Source organism: Pundamilia nyererei, unplaced genomic scaffold (assembly GCF_000239375.1).
Source record: "Pundamilia nyererei isolate P.nyererei 1_Seehausen unplaced genomic scaffold, PunNye1.0 scaffold00001, whole genome shotgun sequence".
Classification (NCBI taxonomy): Eukaryota; Metazoa; Chordata; class Actinopteri; order Cichliformes; family Cichlidae; genus Pundamilia; species Pundamilia nyererei.
In genome coordinates this window covers 5,610,213-5,634,027 of record NW_005187402.1, presented here as the reverse complement: position 1 = coordinate 5,634,027, position 23,815 = coordinate 5,610,213, and the positions used below count along the sequence as shown (strand labels likewise).

Here is a 23,815-nt window from a genome sequence, read left to right as displayed (position 1 = left end):
TTGGCACTATGTGTGGCAGTCCACAAAGTTGTACACAGGTGGCATCTGTCCATGACCCTCTGATTGGTAAAGCATCAGGCATCCAAGATGGCAACTCTGTGGCAACTGCTGCTGTTGAGGATGCGCACACATTAACTGCACAAATATAAATTTACTCAGACAATTAGGGTGTATAATCACTGGAAGCCTGTGTTATTGTCTCACAGAGATTTATGAGCTGTCAACACGCCACAGGATGTAATAAAAAAAATAATTTCAGAAACCATAAGACGTGTCTTTAAATGTCTGCTTTATTTCCTTTCCAATTAGACTCAGTCTCCCCCCCCACCTGTAGTCTGAGAATCGATTTCATCACAGCCATTAGGGGGCAGCATTGATTGAATAAATGCAAGGAAATGAAGGGGAACTCTTCTCTCCTTTCTCCCTCAAACACACACACATATGCGCGCACAAAGGGGGCACAGACATGGACATGATCAATTATGTGTCAAGCATTTCTTCCTCAGTGAATGAATGGCCCAGTGACTATAGGCTACCGACCGTCTATTGTCTATTGACACTGGAGACTAAGTTCTCATGCAGTTCATTATCCCAAAAGAGGACGACTAGAAAGAGATCCAAAGAGACCATTAATCATCATTCCCTTCAGAGAAGAAAAAGAAGGGGGCCAAAAGAACAGATACTGTAATCCTGTGTATATAGAATAAAACCAATATATTTACAGCGGCACAGCTAGAAATAGCAGAAATAACAGACTAGTCGTAGGGAAAATGTTACAAATGCAATCCTTCATAACCAAAATGATAAATGTGGCGCTCCAGGCGAATTTCTTGATGGACCAATTAGTAATTAGTTATCTACTGGGAACAACAAGCCCTGGACTTAAAGGGGCCAAAGTTTTGCTCTTGTAAGCACTTTCACACATACACACACACACACACACACACTGGTGCACTCGTTTTCCTCACCGAAGCTTTCAGTATGACGAATAACTCCAACGTCCATTTCAATTTGGGTCGATGGCTCGGGCCGAGGTGGTGGTGAGAGGGGAGGTGGAGATGTGGGGTCAACCCAATAACACCCCCGCCCCCCTCACCAATTCTCGCTCCCTCCTTCTACCTACCATCTACCCATCCACGTCCCTTAAATGCCTTCGCTTCCTGCTTCCAAGTTCGGACAGAGCGCTGTGATTGGCCGCTGCTGGCACAGTGGGCTGTTCCTCATGCGCTCTGTTCAGCTCGGGTTACAGTTGAGCTCGGGCTGCCGCACACACCGGAGTGCACAGTGTTACAGACGGTCAGAAAAAAAAACAACATACCGGCGTGGAAATGTTGGTGAGCTGATTTAGGAGCCACGTCGAGAAGCAGGGGAGCAGGTCTAATCTTACCTCGGCACTTTTTTGTGTGTGTTTCATGAAGCAATAAACTAGCGGGGAGACCGGACTGTATTTTTACGCACCGGCCACGCAGCATGCCCGAGTTGGACTAGAAGCGACCCTGCCGGAGCGCAACACGCACGCGTAACGCCACTGAGAGCCAGGAGGAATATTTACAATAGAAACTCAATTCCTTTTTTTTTGGGGGGGGGGGGGGAAGAATAGCAAAAGAAGGGGGGCGTAGGAGTGAAAGATAACACTGGAATGAAGTGGACCTCGGGATTCCTGGCGTGCTGCGGAGTTGTGACTGATGGATGAATGTGGTCATCTGTAGGCTATAAACGGCGACAGGTACACGCACCACCGAGGGCAGCTCTGACAAAGACGCGGCGCGGCGCTCCACCGACAGCCGCATCGCCAGATTTTGGCAAAACTGCGCGATTGGTCAGATCCGCTCCACGCATAGGGATCGCTGAGTTTTGTCCACAGAGTGAAAGAAAAGGTCGTGTTTTTTCTTTCTACTGCCTCAGCCACAGGTCAACCAGGACACTCGGTGGACTGCTGCTGCTGCTGCTTTCCTCCAAATCCTATCAAGAACCGGGGCTCCTTCGCACGGCAGTTCAGTTAAGGACACGGGGTCTGGAGCAGATCTAAAGAAGTCGGACACAAGGACATGTATCTGATATCGACCTCACATGCTCCCGACTGATCGTAGCTCACCTTCCCACCGGGCGAACCGCAGATAAAGGTTGCCAAGCGCACCGTCCGTAGCTCTAGAGTTCTCGGCTCACTCGTCTTGTGCATTTATCAGAATGGCGGGACTCGGTTGTTGGAAGTATTACCTCTGGATCTTTACAATAATGTGCAGGTCGGCGTTACCCTCGGCTAAGTCGCTGGAGACTATAATCTGGAGCTCGCAGAATCCCAAGTAAGTCTTGCATTTTCATTTGGACGAGGGTGTCAAACTCTATGGGTGTGTGTGAGTGTGTGTGCGCGCTCAATGGAGGGCTAACATTTATGGAAAAGTTGCCATTGTGTACACGCTGGGTTAAATGTTCTGTTAAATGTGGCAATTATCTTAAAAAGAACACAATTTATTTAGTTCTAATTGTCCTCTCTGCGCCGCAGAGTGTGGCGTTGACGTCTTTCCCAGTGGGGAATTTCCCAACACTGAAGAAACACCGTTAAGTACATGCTTATACAATGTACAACGGGCCCAGCTTAAATCACACATTAAGATGGGTAATTATAGCAATTTTATTCGCAATATTGCACCCAAGGTTTTATTTTCCAACTAAATCACGGCTATTCTAGGGCTGTGAGAAGTTCATCCACTCATAATTGGTGCAAAGAATAAAGGTGAAAAAGTCAAGTAAACCACGCCAAGTGTGTTCAGCTATAGCGCAGGATATTTTTTCCTCCCAACAGGCGTACGAGGGCCACACTCCGTCCAAAGTGGCCAAGTTTGAATTTAGTTTCTCCCCACAAAAATGCATAACAAGATGGTTCCAGATATCAGGTGAGCAAATGATTGAAAATAATTGTATTTTTCTTAATTACCCTGGCTTGGATCCAGCGCAATTTCTTCCCATGAAATCAAGGACACGTTTTTCAAAAGTCAGCAGCTGAAGCCAGACACTTTCTTTAAAAATCCATATTATTCCCATCCAAACAAGTAAAGTGAGCCCAGACTACTGATAATAGATTACGCTCTGGTAACAATTATCACCCACTTAGACTTGACTCCCACATTTACATCATGTTGGAAAGCATTCATAAAGGGGGGGAAAATAAACTAAAAGAGAAAAAGAGAGAGAGAGAGAAAGATCTGTGTGGTTGGAGCTGACCTTCATTCGAGCTCACAGCACTGGGGGGAAATGGAGAGTAGCTCGACCAGCCTATAACTGTAAGTTACTCATTGAAGTGAATCCATGATTTATCCCCCAAATGTCAAATGTCATAGAGGCTCGTTGTGCAGTCAGTGGGTATGAATATTGCTGCCATGTTCATTGGAGTGTGTGCCTCTGAGTGTGTGTGTGTGGCCCGGTCCTAATGGCAAGACTACGGCCCATCAGCTTTTATTTGGCTGCAGAAGTAGTGGAACAATGAGCGTCATCAGACAAAGATACACACACACACACACACATGCAAAAATCCACACTTTTTAGTTAAGAGTAAAAAAAAAAAAATAGAGGGAGACATTTATTGATTGATGATGTCACCTGAAGGGAATGTCTTAGAAGGTTACCATGCTGGGATTTTAGGGACTGGAAGATCGTTTCTCCATCTGTTTCTCCACTCTGCTCCTTGTAAAATCCCCACGAACGGCTGAATATTTCATAAAGTTCACAGTGGAACAATAATGCACTCTGCAAAGTGTTCTCTCAAGCTAATTATCCCGCTGCTCTGCCTTTTGGAAAACAATAGACAATTATCTTGCTGTGTGCAGGCTTTACAATAACAAAAAAAGAGAGAGAGACAAACCTGTTTTTGCTCTGAAATGTATCAGTCAGCAGCACTCGCTGATAGGCAATAAAAGAAAAAGAGATGGGGTGGGTGTGCTTGCGCAGGAATCAGCATCAGTCTTCACTGTTTGTTCCTCTAAACTCCATCTCTCGGTATTGGCCTATATTACTCTATAGCGATAACAGTGGAAGAAGCCTATAGAAATGTACAGTACACTATCTGGTGACTTATCGAGATTTACGATGTCTTACTTCCTGTTCCTGCTTTTGGGAGCGCTGCTGCCTCAGCTAATAAATTAATCTGGCCCTCTGCTTGCACAGTGTACTACATACACACAAAAACTATAACAATACCAGTGCCTCCCCACAGGCCATGAGTTATGAGGCAAAGTCTAGGAAACCAGCAGGTTTGGGCCGCTACGGTGTGTGTGTTTGTGCAGGTTTATGTGCATTCCTGCTGCTATGGATTTTCATGTGAGGATGCCATCACTCCCGCCTCCTGTATTATCAATAACTGGGGGTTTGCTTAATTGATTTCCTCCCAGCGTGCTTGAACAGGCAGCATACATCATCACGGTAGCACTGTCTTGTGAGAAAAATAACAAGAGGAAACATGCTTGAGTTTTAGTTCTCTCTTCTTCTTTTTTTGTGCTGCAGGATGCATCAGACCTTTTTGATATTTAATTTGAGGCCGGATGAGTGAAGTGGCAAAGTAGGGGTGTTGGTGGGAGGGGGGGAGGGGGGGGTGATGAAGGAGCAGCCGGGCAGAAAAAGAAGAAGAAGGCTGGGATGTGTCAGCGTCCCCCCGGCCGGTAAAGAACAGTCTAACATTTGATCAGAGCAAATCGGATTAGTTCTCATTTAGCTGAGTGGGATTACGCCACGAAATGTCACTTTGTTATGACTGATCACGTCCCATCGCCTTGGCTGAAGCTAGCGCCGCTATGTACAGGCGTGCTACATACATGGACACACACACACACACTGACACTCACACTGTGCTGAGGTACACTGCAGTGATGCCAATTTAATGATGATCTGACAAGGTTGCTGTGAGCGGTTCCTGCACGTCCTCCAGCCCTCCTCGGCTAATATTTACCTCATGACCTGTAACTACCACAGCCTGTTTGCAGCAGCTCAGGAGACAAACAAGGTGGTGAGAGAGGGGTAAGAGAAAGAAAAGGAGAGGAGGAGAGATGGAAAACACAGTTGCACACCTCTAAAAACATGCAGCGAGGAAGCGGCCACAGGCTGGGCAACAGTCTGCTGCACTGCTTTTGAACTCTTTGCATTTTTTGGTGAGGCTTGGAAAGACTTTGCATGAATTATTTTTTATTTTTTGGCCTCTGTGTCAAAGCCCACAAAAGGACGCAAAATAGCAGAAGAAAGGGGGGTAAAAACGAAAAGAGCGTTTGCGTTTGATAAAAAGTAAAGTCTCCTGATTCGAGCCTGTGAGTCTCTACTTTACTCGACTTACTTTGCTGTCCCTTTACCTCAGCTGTCTGGCTCAGAGTTTAACAGTTGACTGGTTTGCTTTATATCATGCTTGCGTGGTTAAATGGTTCAGTGGGCTTGTAATTAAGCTAAACTTTATTACCACTGGGACATTTAGCAAATATGTTTAATTTTTCCCAAAACAAAAAAAGGGAATTTTTGTGGCTTTTTTTTTTTTTTATTGCAAAGCGCTTTGAGATGATGAGGCAGCAATTTTATTGGTTCACTACATTTCCATCACAGCATAATTTAATTTAACTGCTGCTGGTTTTGTTTTCATGTTTAGTGTTTTACAATAAGCTAATTAGGCAGATTTTTTTTCTTTCTTTCTTTTTTTTTTCTTTGCATGAGGTAATGAGAAGAATACAATGTCTTCCTTATCTTGGAAGTGCCTCTTACAAAAGCAATCATTTCAATGGGTTTGTTCTCAGACACTGACTCATCTGCCACTTTCACCTGCTCAGCTATGCCGACTTTCAGGAGGAAGTGAAACAAAACAAACTGAAACGGCACAACTTGAAAACTGCCGAAACCTGTTGAGCGAGAGCCGGATGCAGCCTCAGACGAGAATCAGGATTTGGTTTGGAGTCCGGCGAGCGCTCCCCTCTCCTGCTCCGTGCAGCCGCGGTCACTGTCGGGAGGGTCAGAGGCCTGTTTTTGTTTCTTCCCTGCCTCACACCCCGCCGCTTGCCCCCGTTACCCCTTCGCGATACGTACCTTTTCCCTCTCTCTCTTTGCCTCCCACAGTCTCCCCCTTTCTCCACCCTTTAGACTCTGATCATGTTTCCCTCTGATAGAGATCTCATTACACACAGAGAGGACTTAGAGCCTGAGCCCCACTCAGAGAGAACGAGAGAGGGCCAACCAATAAGAAATAGCTCTGGATAGCAACTGGCCCACAGTGCTGTAAAGGGTCCCTGTGTCTCGCTGTAAGGACAGCTGCGTTTGCTTTTATGTGTCTGTGTGTGTGTGTGCGCGCACACGCGTGCTTCTGTGTCGACACGACTGTTGTTTCAGCGGTGTGTGTGGGTAATGGCAGATTCTTCATTTGGTTATCTACACAAGGCACCTGGGCTCGGGAAAGAGGGTTGCAGGGCGTTTAGGTTATTTCAGCGAAGAAGAAGAAGTAGAAGAAGAAGAAGAAAAAGAGGAAAACAATGCAGCTTTTTCATCATGGTTTTGCTCCAGATGGACTCACTTTATCCACTGGTGGTTTTGGCTGCCACATCACTGAAAGCTGATCATTCTGTTTTGCTGTGTTATTGATGCATTCATTTCTTTATATTCAAGCAGTGGTGCACACGAAACCAAAGCTTTTGTTCCCCGAGTTTGGGAAAAGTAGCATTTGCTACTAATTTGTTTGGATTTTTTCTTTCTTTCTTTCTTTCTTTCTTTCTTCCTCCGTCTTTTTGTTCTATGTGTGTGTGTGTGTGTGTGTGTTTTTCCAACTGGTCGTCGTGACCCACAGTTCCAGTTGGTTTTCTTTCAAGACATATTACAGGGACAGCAGCTGAAAGCAGTGAATCATTTGGCAAGAGTGGACAATGCCTGGAAGGATTAGTCAATTAGCAGAACAAGAACATAAACAGCAGTGACTGGACACAATCAACAGCAACTTTACTGACGTCGAGAATCTAAATCCGCAGGCAACGTGTCATATCACAATATTACCATATGTACTTCTATTTAAATATATATACAGCTACACAAACAGGCAAAAATCCAAATCAAGTGTATTGACTTTTTTTTGTTTATGTGGGGAGTTGCAGCTCAGGATTGTAACCTGACACTAGTAGAAATATTGCACACACATCAACTAACAGAAATGGCACAGAAAAAATCAGCAAAATGCACACATTGCACACATATTGCCTAATTCCTGCCCCCCACCACCAATTAATTAAATTAATTTTTCATACAAGAAAAGCTGGTTAGGATTTAGCATTTTTAACACTTTTTGTTTTGGAGTGTTTGTGTGAAATAAGACATCTAATATACTTATGCTTGGGGGGGATGACGGATAGGAACTTGTTACCAAAGCCCTGGAGTAAAAACTGTTTTTACATTTGGGGAATTTTCATATAGGTGTGACAGTTGCTAGTGAGTCAGAGTTGTGAGTCACTGATAACAATGACAAATGCAGCAAAGTGCATTATGCAACAAAAAATTCTTCACTGGGATAAACACCACATTCATTTAAATGGGTCATGGTAGCTGAGTGGTTAGGGCGTGCACCACATGGGTGCAAATTCAGCTGAGCAGCACCGCAACTGGCTTGCCTCCTTTGCTGGGAGTCGCTCCCCTGCTCTCTGTCCCGTATTTCCTGCCTTGTCTTCTTTTGCTTGTACCCAATAAAGGATCCTACCTCCTAAAAGGAAAAAATAGGGTGTATAGATGCTTATTTAAAGAGTAATTGTAAGTTCAGTTGAGTATAAAATAAACTTCCAATCAGTCTGAGTCTTGTTTATTTTTCCTCTTGAGCTCGTGGAAGTGAAGGAGTGCTTAAGAGTGCACGTCCGTGCGCCATTGTTCTTTGTCCAGCCACAGCGGAGCATTAAGGAAGTGTTAGGAGCGTGCCAGTGTGCCCCTGTGAAAGTGTCGAGGGCCGGGTGGTGGATGAGTGTAGAGTGGCTGAACAGTGGCTGCCTTACAGGCTGTTAGCGACCCAGCTTCATTAGACGGAGGCCTGGCTGGCAGCGACCAGGAAGTTCCCATCAGCTCCGGCTCTGCCAAGCAGAGGCACAGACGACGGTGCTGGAAGGCTTCCCTTAAGAGTCCTACTTGTCGCCTCGCCTGTGCTTTTAGCTGATTCGAGAAGAAAAATGGGAAGGGATGCAGAGTTACAGGAAACGAAGAGAGAGGGAGAGAGAGAGAGAAAAAAGTTGAATGGGCAAAGTCTGCCTTTTGTTTTCCATCTAAGTTCTTTTAAATAAGAGCAGTTGAATATAAGGGGATTAAACAGAAGAGGAAAGGAAGCTAATGTAGAGCGTCGAAATGCAGCCCCGGGCTCAACCGCACATCCTTTGAGTCCAGCATAGAGATCCTAGATTACTTCCATGTGTCAGTGCAAGGAGGAAAGAAGGGGAGAAAAGAAGAAAGGAGGACGGGGAGAGAGAAGTTGAGCAATTGAAAAGCAAGCAGACTCGGGCTGGTGGAGATCAGCGGCAGTATTGGACAGTGGAACGGATCTGTGTGACAGCCATCTCTAAAACCATTACCCCCACGGCTCCGACTCGGGGAACTCGTAACCTCCTCCTCCAGACTGACCTCACAGACTTAACTCTTTCTCATAGAACCCCTCTGTGCTGAGGAGGCAGACCTCATCGGATGCCATTCCCTAACAGTGGGCAGGCAACCTCAACAGCCAGCTGCACCGCACATTCTTTAAGACGTCAGGGGCTGTCACTGGCATACAGGCGACGAGGGATCTGTTTCCCCCTCCGAGTTTGTGGCACACTAAAGATCTTTGTAGGATTGGTTTGCATTTACTGTGCCAGGAGGTGACGGAGCCCAGCGACTAATCGCAAAAATGTGTGGGACAGGGGAGGAAGTGCGTGTTTATTAACAAATAAAATTGGTGAAAACACTGAGGTGGGAATATAAATTGCGATGTAGGGTTATACGGTTTCTCGCCTTTTTTTTTTAAAACTCCAAAACAAAAATACAAATGAAAATTGTAGCATTTTTACAAGTTTCAACTTAATTAATCAAACGATAGATTTAGTTGGACAAAAGTTTTTCTGGAACTTTCAACACTAAAAAATGTGTATTAATGACAAAAAATGCTTTTATTCTGCAAGTCGAGTAACAGTTTACGTCCTCAGTTTTTTCTTGCAGAAAATGAAGGCAAGTAATCTTTTGCATGCTCCCAAAAAGAATACCGGTAATAAAATAAAGTGTATCACATTTAGATGTTTCTTATGGCTGCCGACGAGCTTCTCAATTTACGTTTGACATCTTAATTGGAACCAAAAATGAGCCGTGCTTTGTAAAAGATCATATTTTTACAAGAAGAGCCTGGATGAAGCATGACCACGCCACAACCGGCTCGGAACATATCATTAATGATCATCACGGAGCTCTTTGTTCACTGTTACGAGTACACTAATGGAGTGACAGGGTAATTGAATCGAGTGGTAGGATAATAGAATGATAGAATGATAAAGTAATGGAATAGTGTGGTAGCGGCCTCCTTTTCCCAAGGGATACCCCCCGTAAGTGTGTCAGCGTGGCAGATGGGCGGTCTGTAACAACCCCCTTACCCATGTTAATTATAAAGCATCATAATCCATCTATGGCATACAGAGGCAGGACATGGAGACTATTAGGGCGAGCGTGGAAATGGCACAGTGTATAATCCTTGGGACTTTTCTTCTATTAGGCTCCCCGGGCATCGAGCAGAAAACCCCCCACTCATTTCTCCGGTAATCTAGTTTGAGCAGTGCCTCTCTTGCTCGTCGTCTCTTTCTGCATCTCTGCGTTTGCGTGTCCCAAATTTTCAGCTGTTAACTGGAAGTTTGATTTATCTTTGGGGGTTTTTTTTCTCTTCCCTACTTCATTTTTTTCCCACCATGCCCACAGGCAAGACAGACAGCCCCCAAAAAGCATTTGAAATAGTGTGTGTATATGTGTGTGTGTATGCCTCCGTTAACCCATTCTGCCAAGTCTTGGCTCAGTCTTTTCTAAGCAAACTCCCAGCAGGGACCTGGTCCCCCTTGTGCTGGTGAGAGGAGTTGGAAGAAAAGGCCTGTGGGACTCCTGCTGCTCCCAGGCCCGGCCCCGGCCCCTCTGCCCGGGAAAAGCCCGGGCCTGGGATTTGGTGTGCGCCGGGGCTCTGTGTGGCAGCTGTGAGTGACGCTTCAATCGCCTCTCCCCAGGACGCCCCAGCGCAACCCTGCATTCCCTTTCACACCTCGGAAACGGGGGGGAAAAAGACAATTACACACATATTCAGCAACCTCCCTTCCCAGTCTGTCTGCAATCCTGCATCATTGATGTACGGCCTATGAAAACACATTTGCAAAGTTTCTTGTGTTTTGCAAATAAGTCTGCCTTCTAAACAACTTGCAAATTAGCTTAGTTGTCCGGACAGCCCTTCTACAATTTCATTATGCATTTGAAGCTGCTCTTGTTTATTTAATTTTTTCCAACTTGTCGTCTCTCGTAAACACCATAGCTCTGCTATTTCCTCTGAATTTCCCTTGATATTTAGAAAACATAAGTAATGGAAAAAGATTGGAGCCTTAAAGTGGAGTTAATGCTATCATGTATGGGTTGTCAGTAAATTGAGTTTGTCTCTGGGCTATTGGAGCAGGGACTGGTGAGCCAGCGGGATTTAAGTCTCTTAATTGAATTATTTTGATTGCTGACTTGATTGATGGAGTCAAATGTGTAGCGTTTCCATGACTTTTTTTGTCTGACTAATTCTTCTTCCAACAGAGCCATACCAGACAGATACAATAGGAACCTGTAATCAATCACAACTGCAGCCCCGAGCATTTTGTCTGGAGAGAAATGTGCCTGCCATCAGGTCCGAGTTCCACAAGCCATCCAGACAACGTAAAACCAACAATGACATCAGATAGTAAAGCACTCTAAAGTCTAATCTTCCCATAATGCCATGCTAAACCCCACAGAGACCCACGGCGGGGAGAAAGGCTTTTTTTTTTAATGCCTCAGTGCTGCTCCTCCTCCTCCCATGGCCTCTAGCTCTGTGTGCATGTGTGTGTGCATGTGTGTGTATGTGCCCATGCATGTTGGGAAGCGAAAAAGAATTCAGGAGTGAATGGAGATGTCACTGTCAGACTCTGGCCTCCACATGAATCTGCTCCAGAATGACCATATTGGCAGCTTATCCGTATCTGTGTGTGTGCGTGTGTGTGTGTGTGTGTGTGTGAGCCCGTCGGGGGTCCGTCATTTCCCCTCCATGCCGAGTTCTTACGGCCCTGATTGGAGCCCGGCAGGACGCAGGTCTATATTTCATCCCATTCATATGAGGGAGGCCGTTTCATCTCGCACACACATGTTTCCCATTACACGTGTGTTTATTCTCCCCCATGATGTGCTCAGCCGTGGAAGTCCCTCATCATCTCTCCGATATTGGAAATCGGAGTTAGGGTCTGCTAAAGCAAACACAATATTCCAAAACCTCTCAGCTTCCCTTTATGAACTGTTCGGAGAACACGACCGTCGGTGTTGCGTCGGCTCCATTTAACGAGTTACTCTGGCGGTTTTGCCCCTCGAGGCTCCGTAGCACGAGATTTCACACTGCGATTTTAACCGGCTAATCTTAATGTGTGGCGCTCCATCCGCTGTTCTGCTGTCTCATCTTCCATTTTCCCCTTCGCCCTGAAAAGTTTGACTACTTTTAGCTATTCCTCTCATCTGTCTCAAGTCCCCCCCCCAACTGTGAAACATGACAGCCCAAACATCCATCACATCACTCCTCTCTTCTCCTCTGCTGTCTCGGAGATGAAAGCTTTTTCTCTTTCAGACAAACCTCTGCGAGTCCTTTTCTTCGCGCCGAGCTCAGGCCCTGTGTTGCTGCTTTTAGGAGCTCTGTTTGCTGCGTTTTCTGATTTATTTATACACTCCTGATTGTAGCGCCTCATGCATGTCAAGAATCTCAAAGTCTGAACCTTGCCATGTGCATTATGCGGGCTGAGTCAAATTCTTATTTGAAATATACATGAATGCATGAATATATTTATCGCCGAGAAGCCCCCGTGCATCCGGGAGAGTCTCATTTCCTGTAGTGGCCCTGCTTTGGAATGGAGTGGCGTGATCTTTGAAGGCGCCCCACATGCGGCCACCGAATAAGAGCGCCTGGTGCACCTCTCGCACAATGGACGGGGGTAGAGGGAAGGGAAATGATTTGGCTTCTCTTTTGGTGGGGCCGGAGTAGTCGCTTCAAAGCGGTGTGCCTGGCTGAGGCTTTAACCGGCCATCTCTCTGCATTAGATGTGCGTCCTGTGACGAGCCTTTGAAGGGTGGGAGCAGCTCTGGCTGGGAGATTGCGATTGCATTGCACAGGTGTTGGAGGGGGTTCGGCCTCTTAAAAAGAGACTTGCAAGTCAGTGGCTTCAATGGGATTGCGCTGCTCCACTCAGCCTTGCTTTAGTAGGCTGGAGTAAAATGTGTCGAGCCCAAGGGCCTGCAATGTGACGAGGCAACAGCTGCCGTGTCACGTTTTGATGTACACACACGCACATACAGGGGAAGGTAGTATGGATGTGCGTGCGTGCCAACTCAGGAGTCAGCTGTGGTTGGCTCGCCTAGATTAAGGTTTGAGTGTGCGTTACAGATGGCAGTAATAATGATCAGATAGCCCTTGTAATGGAGACGGCCCAGTTTGTAATGGCTTCCTAAAACAACACATGGCGCATCTTTACGAGGCCACAATCCGACCGGTTATCACAGAGCAAACTGCGCGAATGAGAACAGCGTCATGTCAAACAAGCTATTTATTAGCAGACGCATCACACACACAAGCATACATTTCATTTTAATACCGACAGCCTGCATCTTTGCCCGCGCGCTCCGCTTGTTAAAGGCGAGTGTTATCAGAGGAGACACAGACTCCCGCTGCACCAGTTAGGCCGTCCTCCCCTTTTTACATTCGCTGTTAATGAGCCTAATGATGTGTGTCTCCGCGATTGCATCAGTCAATATGCCGTTCAATACGGGTTTTAGAAAACCCACTGACAACTTAAGCATGTCCGCCTGGATAAGATCTCCCATCCAAGGCAAAGAAGAAAGAGGAACCAATTTGTCTTGGATTTGATGGGACATGTGTAGCTGTCTTTTACAATCATGAGCCCGAGATTGTAAGCGAGAGAATAGGCTTGTCACTCAAATTCTCCGATAAGAAGCTTCTTTTAAGAAATGGAAGGCAGCTGTGTATTAAAAGCACCGCGTCCTAGTTATTACAGTTCATCGTTGCTCTCTTCTACAGAGATCTGTTGTGCGCTGGAGATAGCTCTCAGTCTTTCTGTTGTGCTTCCTGTTTGATTTCAGTGCAGGTTTAGTTTCACTGTTTCAGAAGGTTTTGGGGTTTTTTTACATTTTATTTCTGTTTATGTCAGAAGGTGTTTAGTATATAAGAGACCAGGGACATTTAGTTTTATGCTTTGTCGGAGAGTTGCCTCAAGGAGTTTTAACAATCTCAGCGTAGTGATTACAGATGTTTCTTTTTCTGCTCTGCTGCACTTATTTTTAGCCGGGCTTAGTTAGTGTAGCTTTCCACTCATGCACCTGAAATACATTCCCTTGTTTCTTTATATTTAGTTTACTTTGCTAATGTTGCTTTCTTCCTTCCTGCAAACACAAAAAAAGAAAAAAAAAATCCAGCGAGAGTCCTTTCTGACACTGATAAAAGCAGTTTCTTTTAGAAACCACACAGCATTTGATTGATCTGTCCCGTGGTCTTGATCCCTGGGCTTGGCTGATTAAACCTATCCATCAGCTTCTCTTATCAGTGGCCTAACAGATCGACTGCAGGACACTGAACTAAAACCCCGTGTATTGTTGTTACACAGAAAAAGTCAAAGGCTAAGAACAGGGAGGGAAGGGCTTTGCCTGAACCCCCCTCCCTCCCTTCTTCTTTTTCAAGGCACTGAGAACAAAGCATAAAAAAATTCCCCACTATGTTATTTTAAAGAACATGTATCCTGTAAAAAGCGGGTTTTAAGATGTAGGCATTCGTCATGCTATTGTCATTAGCATGCTGCCCATATTGAATTAACCTCTAAACGAGGCCTGAACAGTAGCGTCGCTGATTGTGATGAGTGTTTTCCTCCTGGAGGGAAAATCATAAAGTAATGCTTCCTGTCCGCAGTGTCAGCTTCCCACTAGAGATGTGACCCTGCACCCGGTCACAATTCACACAGACATCAGCCAGATAATGACATCGCTTTCACTGACAGGCTGTCGCTCACATGCCCCTGCAAGAATCCTCACAAACCAACACACACTTAAATGAACCTATGCAGGCATGCACTTGTGCATGCTTGGAAAAAAAACAAACAAACATAAAAAACAAAAACGAGGTCATACGAGCATGGTCCCCGTTATGAATCATCGGAATGATTTGCAAGTCTAATAACCAGTTTCATAAGACCTGCCTGTTATTTTCTGAAATAAATTTCAGTTTCTCATCTTCCGCCTGCGTGTTAAAGCAAATACATCAAGGCTACTAAAACGCTGGATGATTGCATGTCACTTTGCTTTCATTTATCTGCAAAGCATCTATTACCGTCATGTTGTCAAGTCGGTGCAAACGGCACGGGGGAGAAAAGCCAACAGATGGGCTTTTTAGAATTCACAGATGTAGGATTTTTGGGACAGTTTGTTGAGGATAAACCCCTCGTTCCCCCCTCGCTCTTATCTTATCGTAAACGTCCTAAATTACGTTAACTTCTTAACACCAGGAAACACAGTATTTCACCGTGTCAACATATAGGCTCACGTTTCACTCGATAATGATCGCATCGGAGCTTGCATGCTGGTTTTTCTGCACTCTGCAGAGCATTTGAAAAACAGATAGTGCCGTCAAAGTTAACAACTCGCTGCCTTATCCAGAAACAATCAGCCTAAGTTTACATAGTCGGAATTTCGCGTTGAAAGAAGATAGTTTATTTAGCAAACCTGTTGCGGCATGCACTTGCGGAAACAGGTGTAGACCTGCTAGCTTGTCCGCTTGCTGCTCCTCATTTTTTTAAAGAGGAGGTGGGTGTGAGCACGTTTCCTTGCGTGGCACATTCATTAACCCGGTATCTGGCTAATCTCTTTGCTAATTCGTTTGGTTCTCCAAGTGCTCCTGTGTATTAACATCCTCTCTGTGCTGCCGCTCATGGGATGTAGTAGGAGCGTAGCCATGGCGATGATTGTGTCATTATTTTGCAGTCAGATGAGTGATATCTCAGAGGGCTCTAGCCGAGTTGTCCTGGCCAGTTGAGAGGAGCTGATTAGAATTGCAAATGGCCGCCAAGTGTTGTGTTTATTGTGTGTCTCAATATTGGAGACAATCAGGCGAATCAAAGCCCTCAGCTGGAGAGATGGGACTGAGGCACGGTGGGCCTCTCTGGTTGGCACCACGTCCTCAGATTTGCTCCCTCCTCCCCGCCTCCCCTCTTTTTTTTTTTCCCCCTTCTCTCTGGTGCCCTCTCTCTCAGTTGACTCTGTCGTGTCTGTGTGTGTGTGTGTGTGTGTATATGTCCTGAAGTACATGGTCACAGCTGGAGAAAGGGAAGGAGGACGACACTAAATCCAGCACACTCAATCATCTGTAGTGTGGCGGTCCCTCTCGCGCAGCTGAGAAATATTAAACACGCTCTATGATAATGAAAGCGCCCGCGACAGGCATAAATATCAGAGGCAAAGTGCGGAAGGATTAAAACGTCGTGTACGTTTGCTCATAATACAAATTTGTCATTGATTTCATGGCTTCCTGAATCGTCAGAAACAGAATTATCAGCTATTCATCAGTGGGAATTCTCTCTCTCTTTTTATTATTATTTTTTCTTTTTCCGATGCCTGCCTCTGATGAGGAATGGCTGCACATATTAAGGGGTCGGGTAGAATACTCAAATACCTGCATGCAGTACTCTTGTCAAGCCCTGCAAATGGAGCCTGTTGGCAGAGCGCCCTAGTTACGGCTGGGTGACAGAGTGCGGTCCAAAGTGCCCTAAACACACATTTTCTCCGCAAATCACTTGTGAATTGTTCTTCCTCAACGATAGGCCATTACCCCGATATTGACTCACTGTTTGTACAAGATTCGGAGAAATCCATCTGAAAGCCATCCAGTGCTGTTGGGTGAGACGGGAAGCGGTGGTTTTTAGCTCTCTGTGTAATTCACTCTGTCAGCTGCATACAGAGAGGCCTATCTTCTCTTGTTTCGCTACTGTTGGCTTTTAAAGAATGTGTAAGTATATATGCACATGTGAGAATGTGTGTGTTCACAACCCTGTTCAAACAACCGGATGATTCCTCGGGTCATACGTGCTTCTCATATAACGCCAGTCGCAACAGGCATGTGCAAAGCCCAGGTACGGGCATGCACAGTGAGCAGGTATTGCTATGGGGAAATGACTGTTAAATTTAAGTTTTATTGCACCACACACATACTTTTTTAGTGATCGTTGCTGGAGGCAAAATGGAAAACAAGGTTTTCAGGAATGTGTCCACACTCTAAGATAAACCCTGAGACGTTCACTGGGAGACTTTTATCGTGACTCTCGAACAAAGAGAGCGAAGACCGGCAGCCTTCATAAGACTCGCATGTCCAATTTGATATGATCAAGAGTCACCGGCCTTGAAAGGCAACAGCCAGTGCCTGTGAGAGGCAGCAGCTCATGGCCTGTTTAGACAGAGATGTGTGTCATTGAGCTTGACACGCGGTTGATGAGAGATCCTTAGAGTTGTGTGTGCGTGTTTGTGGAAGGAGAAAAGAGAGACCGGGTGAGTGTGTGTCAGATCGCCGACGTGGTTGTTTGTGAGTGTGTGAAACTAAGGAGGGAGTTCATGAGGTGACATCTCGTCAGCTGTTTGACTTTCCCAGTTTCCCAGGGAAGCAGTTTCAAGAACAATGCAGAAGAAAAACCACCAACCACCGACAATTGAAATGCCACAAAGAAAAAGAAGAAGAAGAAGAAAAAAACCCCCGGTGCTGTTTTTTGGTGACTGAATTATTGCCGTTCCTTGAGATTGGAGACGGAGGGGGAAATGTGTGAGTGACTGCACAGTGCTTGTAGCAGACACATATCACCTACCGGACTCCTCTACCCATCCATCTCCCAGCACTCCTCACAATAGCAGGAATACATTAAAAAAAGAGTAAGTCAGGATGGAAGGGGACACAAGATAAATATTGTGTTAGTATTTTTCCTCCCTCTCCCGTGCAATTGTCTTTCACACTGACAGATGAACAATGGAAGTATTTTGAACTTTGCTGCGTGCTATCTTTTACTTCTGGGTTCAGAGCTGCGCTGTCAAAGCCAGACGTGTTCTGGCAGAGATTGATTGATTCGCTTTCTGTGCACCATGTCTTCCCTTTGTTCTTCCAGGAAGGCTTTGGTGTCTTTCCAGTATTCCAGATTTTCTGTAGCTGTGTCATATTAACACCTGTTAACAACATACAGGCTTATAAAATATAGATGTAGCTCCCCTTTGATCGTAAAGAGCTGCTGTAAAGTTCAACCTGCATGCGGTTCATTTCTGTATTCTATAGAGGCAAACTCAAATCTTTCTATAAGACCCCAACTCTGGAAGTCTTAATATGTTATTACATTAGGGCAGATTAATTTAAGAACTATTTGACCTTTTGGAATATATAATTATTTTTTACATTAATTAAGCAAGCATCAAAGTGAACATCAGGCTTGTTTCCCATATGGGAAAGAAATAGGAAAAAGTTATAAAAGACTTGCATCAGATTTGGCTTGCTTCATATAGTGAATCATATAAGGCCACTTTCTCATTACTTTTGTATACTATTTTAGGAAGTATCCAAAACATACAAGTTTCATTTATATAATTTTTCTAAGGATCTTATATCTGTTCTCACTCTTTTATGCTTTTCATACAAGTTTCACACAAGACAGATACAAACTTTATAAGATTTATATATCTTTTCCATATGGGTTAAGTTAGCATAAGACTGGAAATTGAGAAAAATGGTTTGTCTGGCTTTGTCCTATGTGAAAAAATTAATTAAAATATACCTGTAAGTCTTACAAATGATCAGGTCTCATTTTTATATAGAACACTAAATACAGTTTTAAAATGATATCATGTCTTTTCACATTCACAACTTGATGCTATGTTAAGCTAACCTTTTGGGAAGCAAATAAACAAAATTTTGAAAAAGTCAAGTAATCCTTCAGAAGAAAGAGCACAAGTCTTAATATATTATCACATTATGGCAGATTCATTTAGGAACTGTTTGACCTTTTGGAATATATAATCACCTGCTCTTTCTTGCTAAGAATTATGATAAAGACTATGCTATTTATGAAGCTAGCAAGCAAGCATAAGCAAATTATCACAATATATCTCATTTTATATGACACAAACTGAAGTGAAAATGTCATGTTATTTTTGGTATTCAAAAGCTTTATGCTAGGTTGAGCTAACCATTTTTAGAAGCAAGCGTTAAAGTGATTAAAGAAAAAGAATTAGCTATTCTGTCCTATGTCACAAATTAACTTAAATGGACCTTTAGGCCTTAAAAACTATCATATTCCATTTTTATATGACACAAACTGGAGAGTAAAACCAAAATGTTTTCTTATTGTACTACCGGTAATAACTTTATGCTAGGTTAAGCTAGCCTTTTGGAAAACAAGCAAGTATCAATGTAGCTTACTTTAAACAGAGAAATTACTTACTTTTGTCACATAGGACAGAGCAGGGTAACCTAAATGCACCTTAAGGTCTTAGAAATGATCATATCTCATGTTTATAAACTGAAGCATTAAAGTGACATGTTCTCTTATGACGTTTAGAACTTTATGCTAGGTTAAGCGAGCCTTTTGGGAAGCAAATAAACAAAATTCTCAAAATGTCAAGCTATCCCTCAGAGGAAAAGCCACATTAGTAATGGGTGTCCAGTGTGTTTTGGTGATTTGATTTGATTCCCAGATGTGTGGGTGCCAGAATATTTCTAAACCGGGCAGCTGCACTTCATCACGGTGTTTCTAAGAGCCACTTTTATTAGAAGCACAAGTTTGGAAAATTAGCAACAAACCGTATCCAGACCCTCATCCTCAATAAGCTTTTTTACTTGCTTCATTATTCAGTCTAAAACTGAGATCCCTCAAGTAATTTTAACCATGCTGAGATAGGAGGGCAATTGTTAGCAATTGAATTTAACCATGACTGGCTGTATCTGAGCTGAACAGAAATTAAATAACTTTTTAACGTTTTAGTGTGTGTGTGTGTGTGTGTGTGTGTGTGTGTGTGTGTGTGTTGGATGTGTTTATTAGTGCATGTGACTGAGCAGCAATTTTTTTTTTTTAATGAAAATGTTTTCTAAGGGCTTATTGATGGGGTTAGAGATACCAAGCACAAAAAGGCCTCTGGTAGCATGTTTGCAAGCTGTGTGGGTTTGATAATGGTTATGTTTTTTTTCTTTCCCCTGGTTTCTTCCTGTGCTCCCTTAAGTGGGAGTGAAACCCAGTCGGGGTGAGGGTGAGGGATGCTATTGTTCGTCTGGGAGGTTCTCCTGATTTCTCCCCCTTTTCGGTCTGCTCGGCACTGATTGTAGCCTCGCATCCCGGTCCAGCTCTCGACTCTCTGCCCTGCGGCAGCTCGTCCTCGGGGATCCTTCTCTCTGTGATCGTCCAGCAGCCCACACCTCATTTACACGCACATTCATCGCAAACTTTGGCTCAATCGGGGCGTCTGGCACACAGGCCCGCTCACCGTCACCCACTCAGGCCTTCACGGACACATGTATAATCTGCACACAGCCACACAAGCACATATACAGTGAGTTTGGGCCAGGCGGGTTTGGCTGTGACTGTAGACTGGGCCTGTGGAGAGATCTTTACGGAGCATGCAGAGCCCATCTGTGGCTGCTCCTCAGTGATGGGAGGCAGCTGGCTGTGTGTGTGTGTGTGTGTGTGTGTCTGTGTGTGTTGTGTTGTGGCCAGGAAAGGGGCTAGGGGAGAGGAAAGAGCCTTGTGTGTGTTTGGGTCACAGAGCAACCTCAGAATGAGGGCTAAACTCAGGCTGAAACTGACCCAATGTCTCTCAAGCCGAGCCAAATCTCTTCTCTTCTCTTCTCTTCTCTTCTCTTCTCTTCTCTTCTCTTCTCTTCTCTTCTCTTCTCTTCTCTTCTCTTCTCTTCTCTTCAGCCCTCCAGCTGGAAGAGCTCAATCCCCGAGCTGAAGAATGAATAAGTGGAGGCCCAGAGAGCAACAGTCTGGGCCTTCTCTTGCTGTCAGCGATACCGTGGATGACGTTCAATCACGCCGCATACACCCATGCTCGCTTAACTCCCCTGCTCTTAGGGAGGGATGGGCTCAGCTCCGACAGAAACCACAGAGGCCATAAGAAGAAACAGATTATGCTCTTTCTCCTCCCTAATGACTTCTGACACTCCTCTCGCTCAACAGTGCTCTTCAGCTTGTTCGTCTGGAAACAACGTCCACTTCTGTCCTACTTGTGGCAAGGCCATCTGGGCATCATCTTGTTAGCTCATTACAGCCGCTGATGGTGTTATGCTAGCCCTTCATGTGACAGTGATAGAGGGCAAGCATACGGGGCTCGTTTTTGAACACGAGGGGTGTGTGCGCTTGCGTTGGAGCTCATCCGTTTGCCACTGTTATGAGCCACGCTGGATGGGATCTGATCTGCTCTGCATGCCAGCCTGTTGACTGAGCTAACTAAAGCTAGTGTCGTGTTTGTGTGTTTCTGTGAGAAAGAGAGAGAAAAAGGAAGCCTGTGTTCACACATACAAAAGCAGTTCTCTGCTGGGTGGAATTCAGGATATTCTGTCTGTCTTTTTTTTTTGCCTCTGACATCGTCATTTATGTCCCTCTAATGGGGACAGCCCGGAGGGAAAATACCAAGCTTTCTACTTTTCAGCAAGTCACTGTTGCCAAGTCTGGCCTACAGTGCAGCTTGGACCGGAGTTTATAGTTTATCCAATATCGCTACCCTCTGGCTAGTTTGTTGTTCTTTTTCTATAATAAGGGTCAAATCCTTCCTGCTTTACTAAACAGTTCTGGGGCCAGATGGACCTTGTTTTTCTTAATTTCAGGATGCTTGTGTTTGCTCATGTGTCTTTATGTGTGTGTGTGGGGCCTGGGTGAGCATTGGAGGCGACTTGTTTACTGTGCTTGACATGTGAGGAAATCTGTGTGTGTACACTGCGGGGCGTGTGTTTATGCGCGTGTGTTTATAGTCAGGCCTCCCTAAGAACATCTGCCCCCGCGACAGCCTGACAGAAGCCAGCTATGTATACAACCGATCGGGGTCGGGCTGCGGGCTACAAGCGCAACCCTGCGACCAGCTCACCTTCTCGAAGCTTCGGACCGGTTTGGGGTCTGGTTCTGTCGTCGTTCATGTGAATTAGTGGCAAAACTCTCTTTGGCCTGAAACGACCATGCTGCGTGCCGCCACATTAAGAGCGAAGCCATTTCAGAACCTGCTATTTGAATGTTTTCATTGCGAGGCCGAGCAAGCAGTTGGCTGCACCTAGAGGGAAATGAAAGGCCAAAGCAGTCCCTGGTAGCAGGCAATTATTTAATATTGATTGACTTGAATGAGAACAGGACGCATTTGTACCCTGTGATTACACAAAACATAGACTGCCTCGAGTGAATGAATCTGTTGTAAATCCCTGCCACCGCACACTATCTTACACAAGCGCTCAACCACAATGCTCTTTGCATAACACGGCTCTGTGTTCTTTGCAGACTTAAGCATAACTGTGTCACACTGGTGCTTTACTGCAGGGAGACTCTAGTATGTTTGAGCGGCAAACTTATGGAGTATTGATTGAAATGTTAGGAAATGTCTCACGCCGTATGGAAAGTGTAATCTCTAATAATAGGTGGGGGGTGGGGGCGGCCATGCTGATTGTGTGGATAATGCAGAGAGAGAAGAAGTAATTGGTGAGGGAACAGATCTCCTGGTGTGATAATTATCACGCTGATATCAGGGGGAATTTAATACCTGTTGTCGTTTGTGGAGAGCGTGCATATGTTTGTTATTTTACATGATTTTATGTATTGTAAAGGCTGAAGAGAACGAGAGAGTAATTATGCGCCCAGCTGCAAAATCGAGACATTAAGAGAAGAGCCGGTGCCTGCATCTGGGGCCTGGCACGGAGGAATTAACTGTGTATACGTCGCAGAAATGTAATTGATTTTAATTGATATGTATGGCATGTTCGAGCTGCTGCTCAGGAGGAACAAATCAATTTGACACCATTCTGTTGATATGAGCCGTCTCTGCCCATTTCTCTCTCAGTTCCTGTGCCTCGGGTCCATTCATTCAGCGGCCAAGGCTGCCTGCCAGCGCAACGCTCGGGGCAGAGGCTCGGGCTGACTGGACGGGGGTGGAGAACATGGCGGTGGTGGGGGGAGATTGAGGCTCTGTAAGGGGTTTTGAGTGGGCCTTAGTGTGGGCGGCGTTTTATATGAAAGTCGGTGAGGGCAGGGTGCTTGAATAGGGGTGGCTGGGAAGTTGGGCTGGGAAGGCCTAGGATGCACCCCACAGTGCTTTTGTGTGCTCTCACATCCGTGTGTGTGTGTGTGTGTGTGCGCATATGGGAAGGTGGGTGGGGGGTGTAGCATATTTGAGATCATGTGCTCATATTCACCAGTGGAATGTAAAAAGAAAAGGGTGGGAGGGTGGGGGGTTCTCCTCTCTTTTTGCTTCGTTGTTTTCTGTTCCCTCTCCACCACAGCGTAGGTATGTTTGCATAAGCTCTTTACAGGATTCAGCATGCTGTGGAGCCATCCAGATGAAACAAAACCAACCTCATTTGGTTGTTTTGAAAATGATTCTCTTTATTTTGCTTGGTTCAGGCAGATCCACCTCGTTTGACATGAGGGGAATAAAGGCTCTCTCACGTTCAGGGTCATTTCCCAGAAACATTATTTGTATCTGCACAGCTCTTCCTCTGTGCGCTCAACCTTCTTTCATCAACAGGTCTTAAAAAGTCTCCAGACAACATGAATGAAAGATGCAATTCACCCCCACCCCACCGCCAACCCCCTTTTTTCCCTTTTCGACCTCCTCAAAAGTACAATAATCTTCAGTCACTCGTCTCCTCCTCTTCATTGCGTGGCTGTGTGTAGCACCGGAGTGGCGCTGATTAAGCCAACAGAGAGACAAACAGGAGACAAAGTCCCAGCCCACCAGTTTAGTTTCACATCCTGGACTGGAGCTGGGCCGCAGCTTGCCAAGTGGAGGGCTTTTAAACTGGGCTAAACACTAATTGCTGCCCTATTTCTTTTATGTTGCTTCTTTCCCATCTGCGATGGCGCTTCCAGACCTCCACAGCAGCCAGAGCCTCATTATAGCAGACAGTTAACAAAGGCTGGGAAACAGAAGCGGAGAATTCACTTAGGATAGCTATCTAACTGCCAACTAGGAGGCCTGCTCGGAAAATTGAATCAATGACAGGGGCCGGCTCGCGATGAAATCCTTCAGGGATATTAAGATATTAAGATTTTTTGGAAATCTTAATTATTCATCTAAATGGTTGCGGCTCGCTTTGATAACGGAATAAATGGCCTGTAAAAGCGAGGAGTCCAGTGTGAGGCTACTCGTTTTAGTTGCTAGCCAGACTTTTAAATGTTTGAATCAGAACATTTGATCAAAAAAACCCCAAAAATTGCCAACAATTTACCTACAAAGAAAACAGAAACTGCAAGCTACTTGTTGAGTGAAACAAACAGCAGTGTAATCATGATGTTTGCCTCCTCTTTCTCCTTTCCCCCCCTGCTCTGTGGTTTCATGCTTG

General features: G+C 45.1%; 1 protein-coding gene across 1 annotated transcript in view; it reads left to right on the top strand.

The window, feature by feature from the left end:
* Window positions 1-1,256: 1,256 nt before the first annotated feature.
* efnb1 (ephrin-B1) overlaps window positions 1,257-23,815 on the top strand; it is a 55,345-nt gene continuing 32,786 nt past the window's right edge. The window contains exon 1 of the mRNA XM_005719556.2: window positions 1,257-2,303. Coding sequence (XP_005719613.1) covers window positions 2,188-2,303 — 116 coding nt within the window. The 5' untranslated portion in view covers window positions 1,257-2,187. The remainder of the gene's footprint in view (window positions 2,304-23,815) is intronic.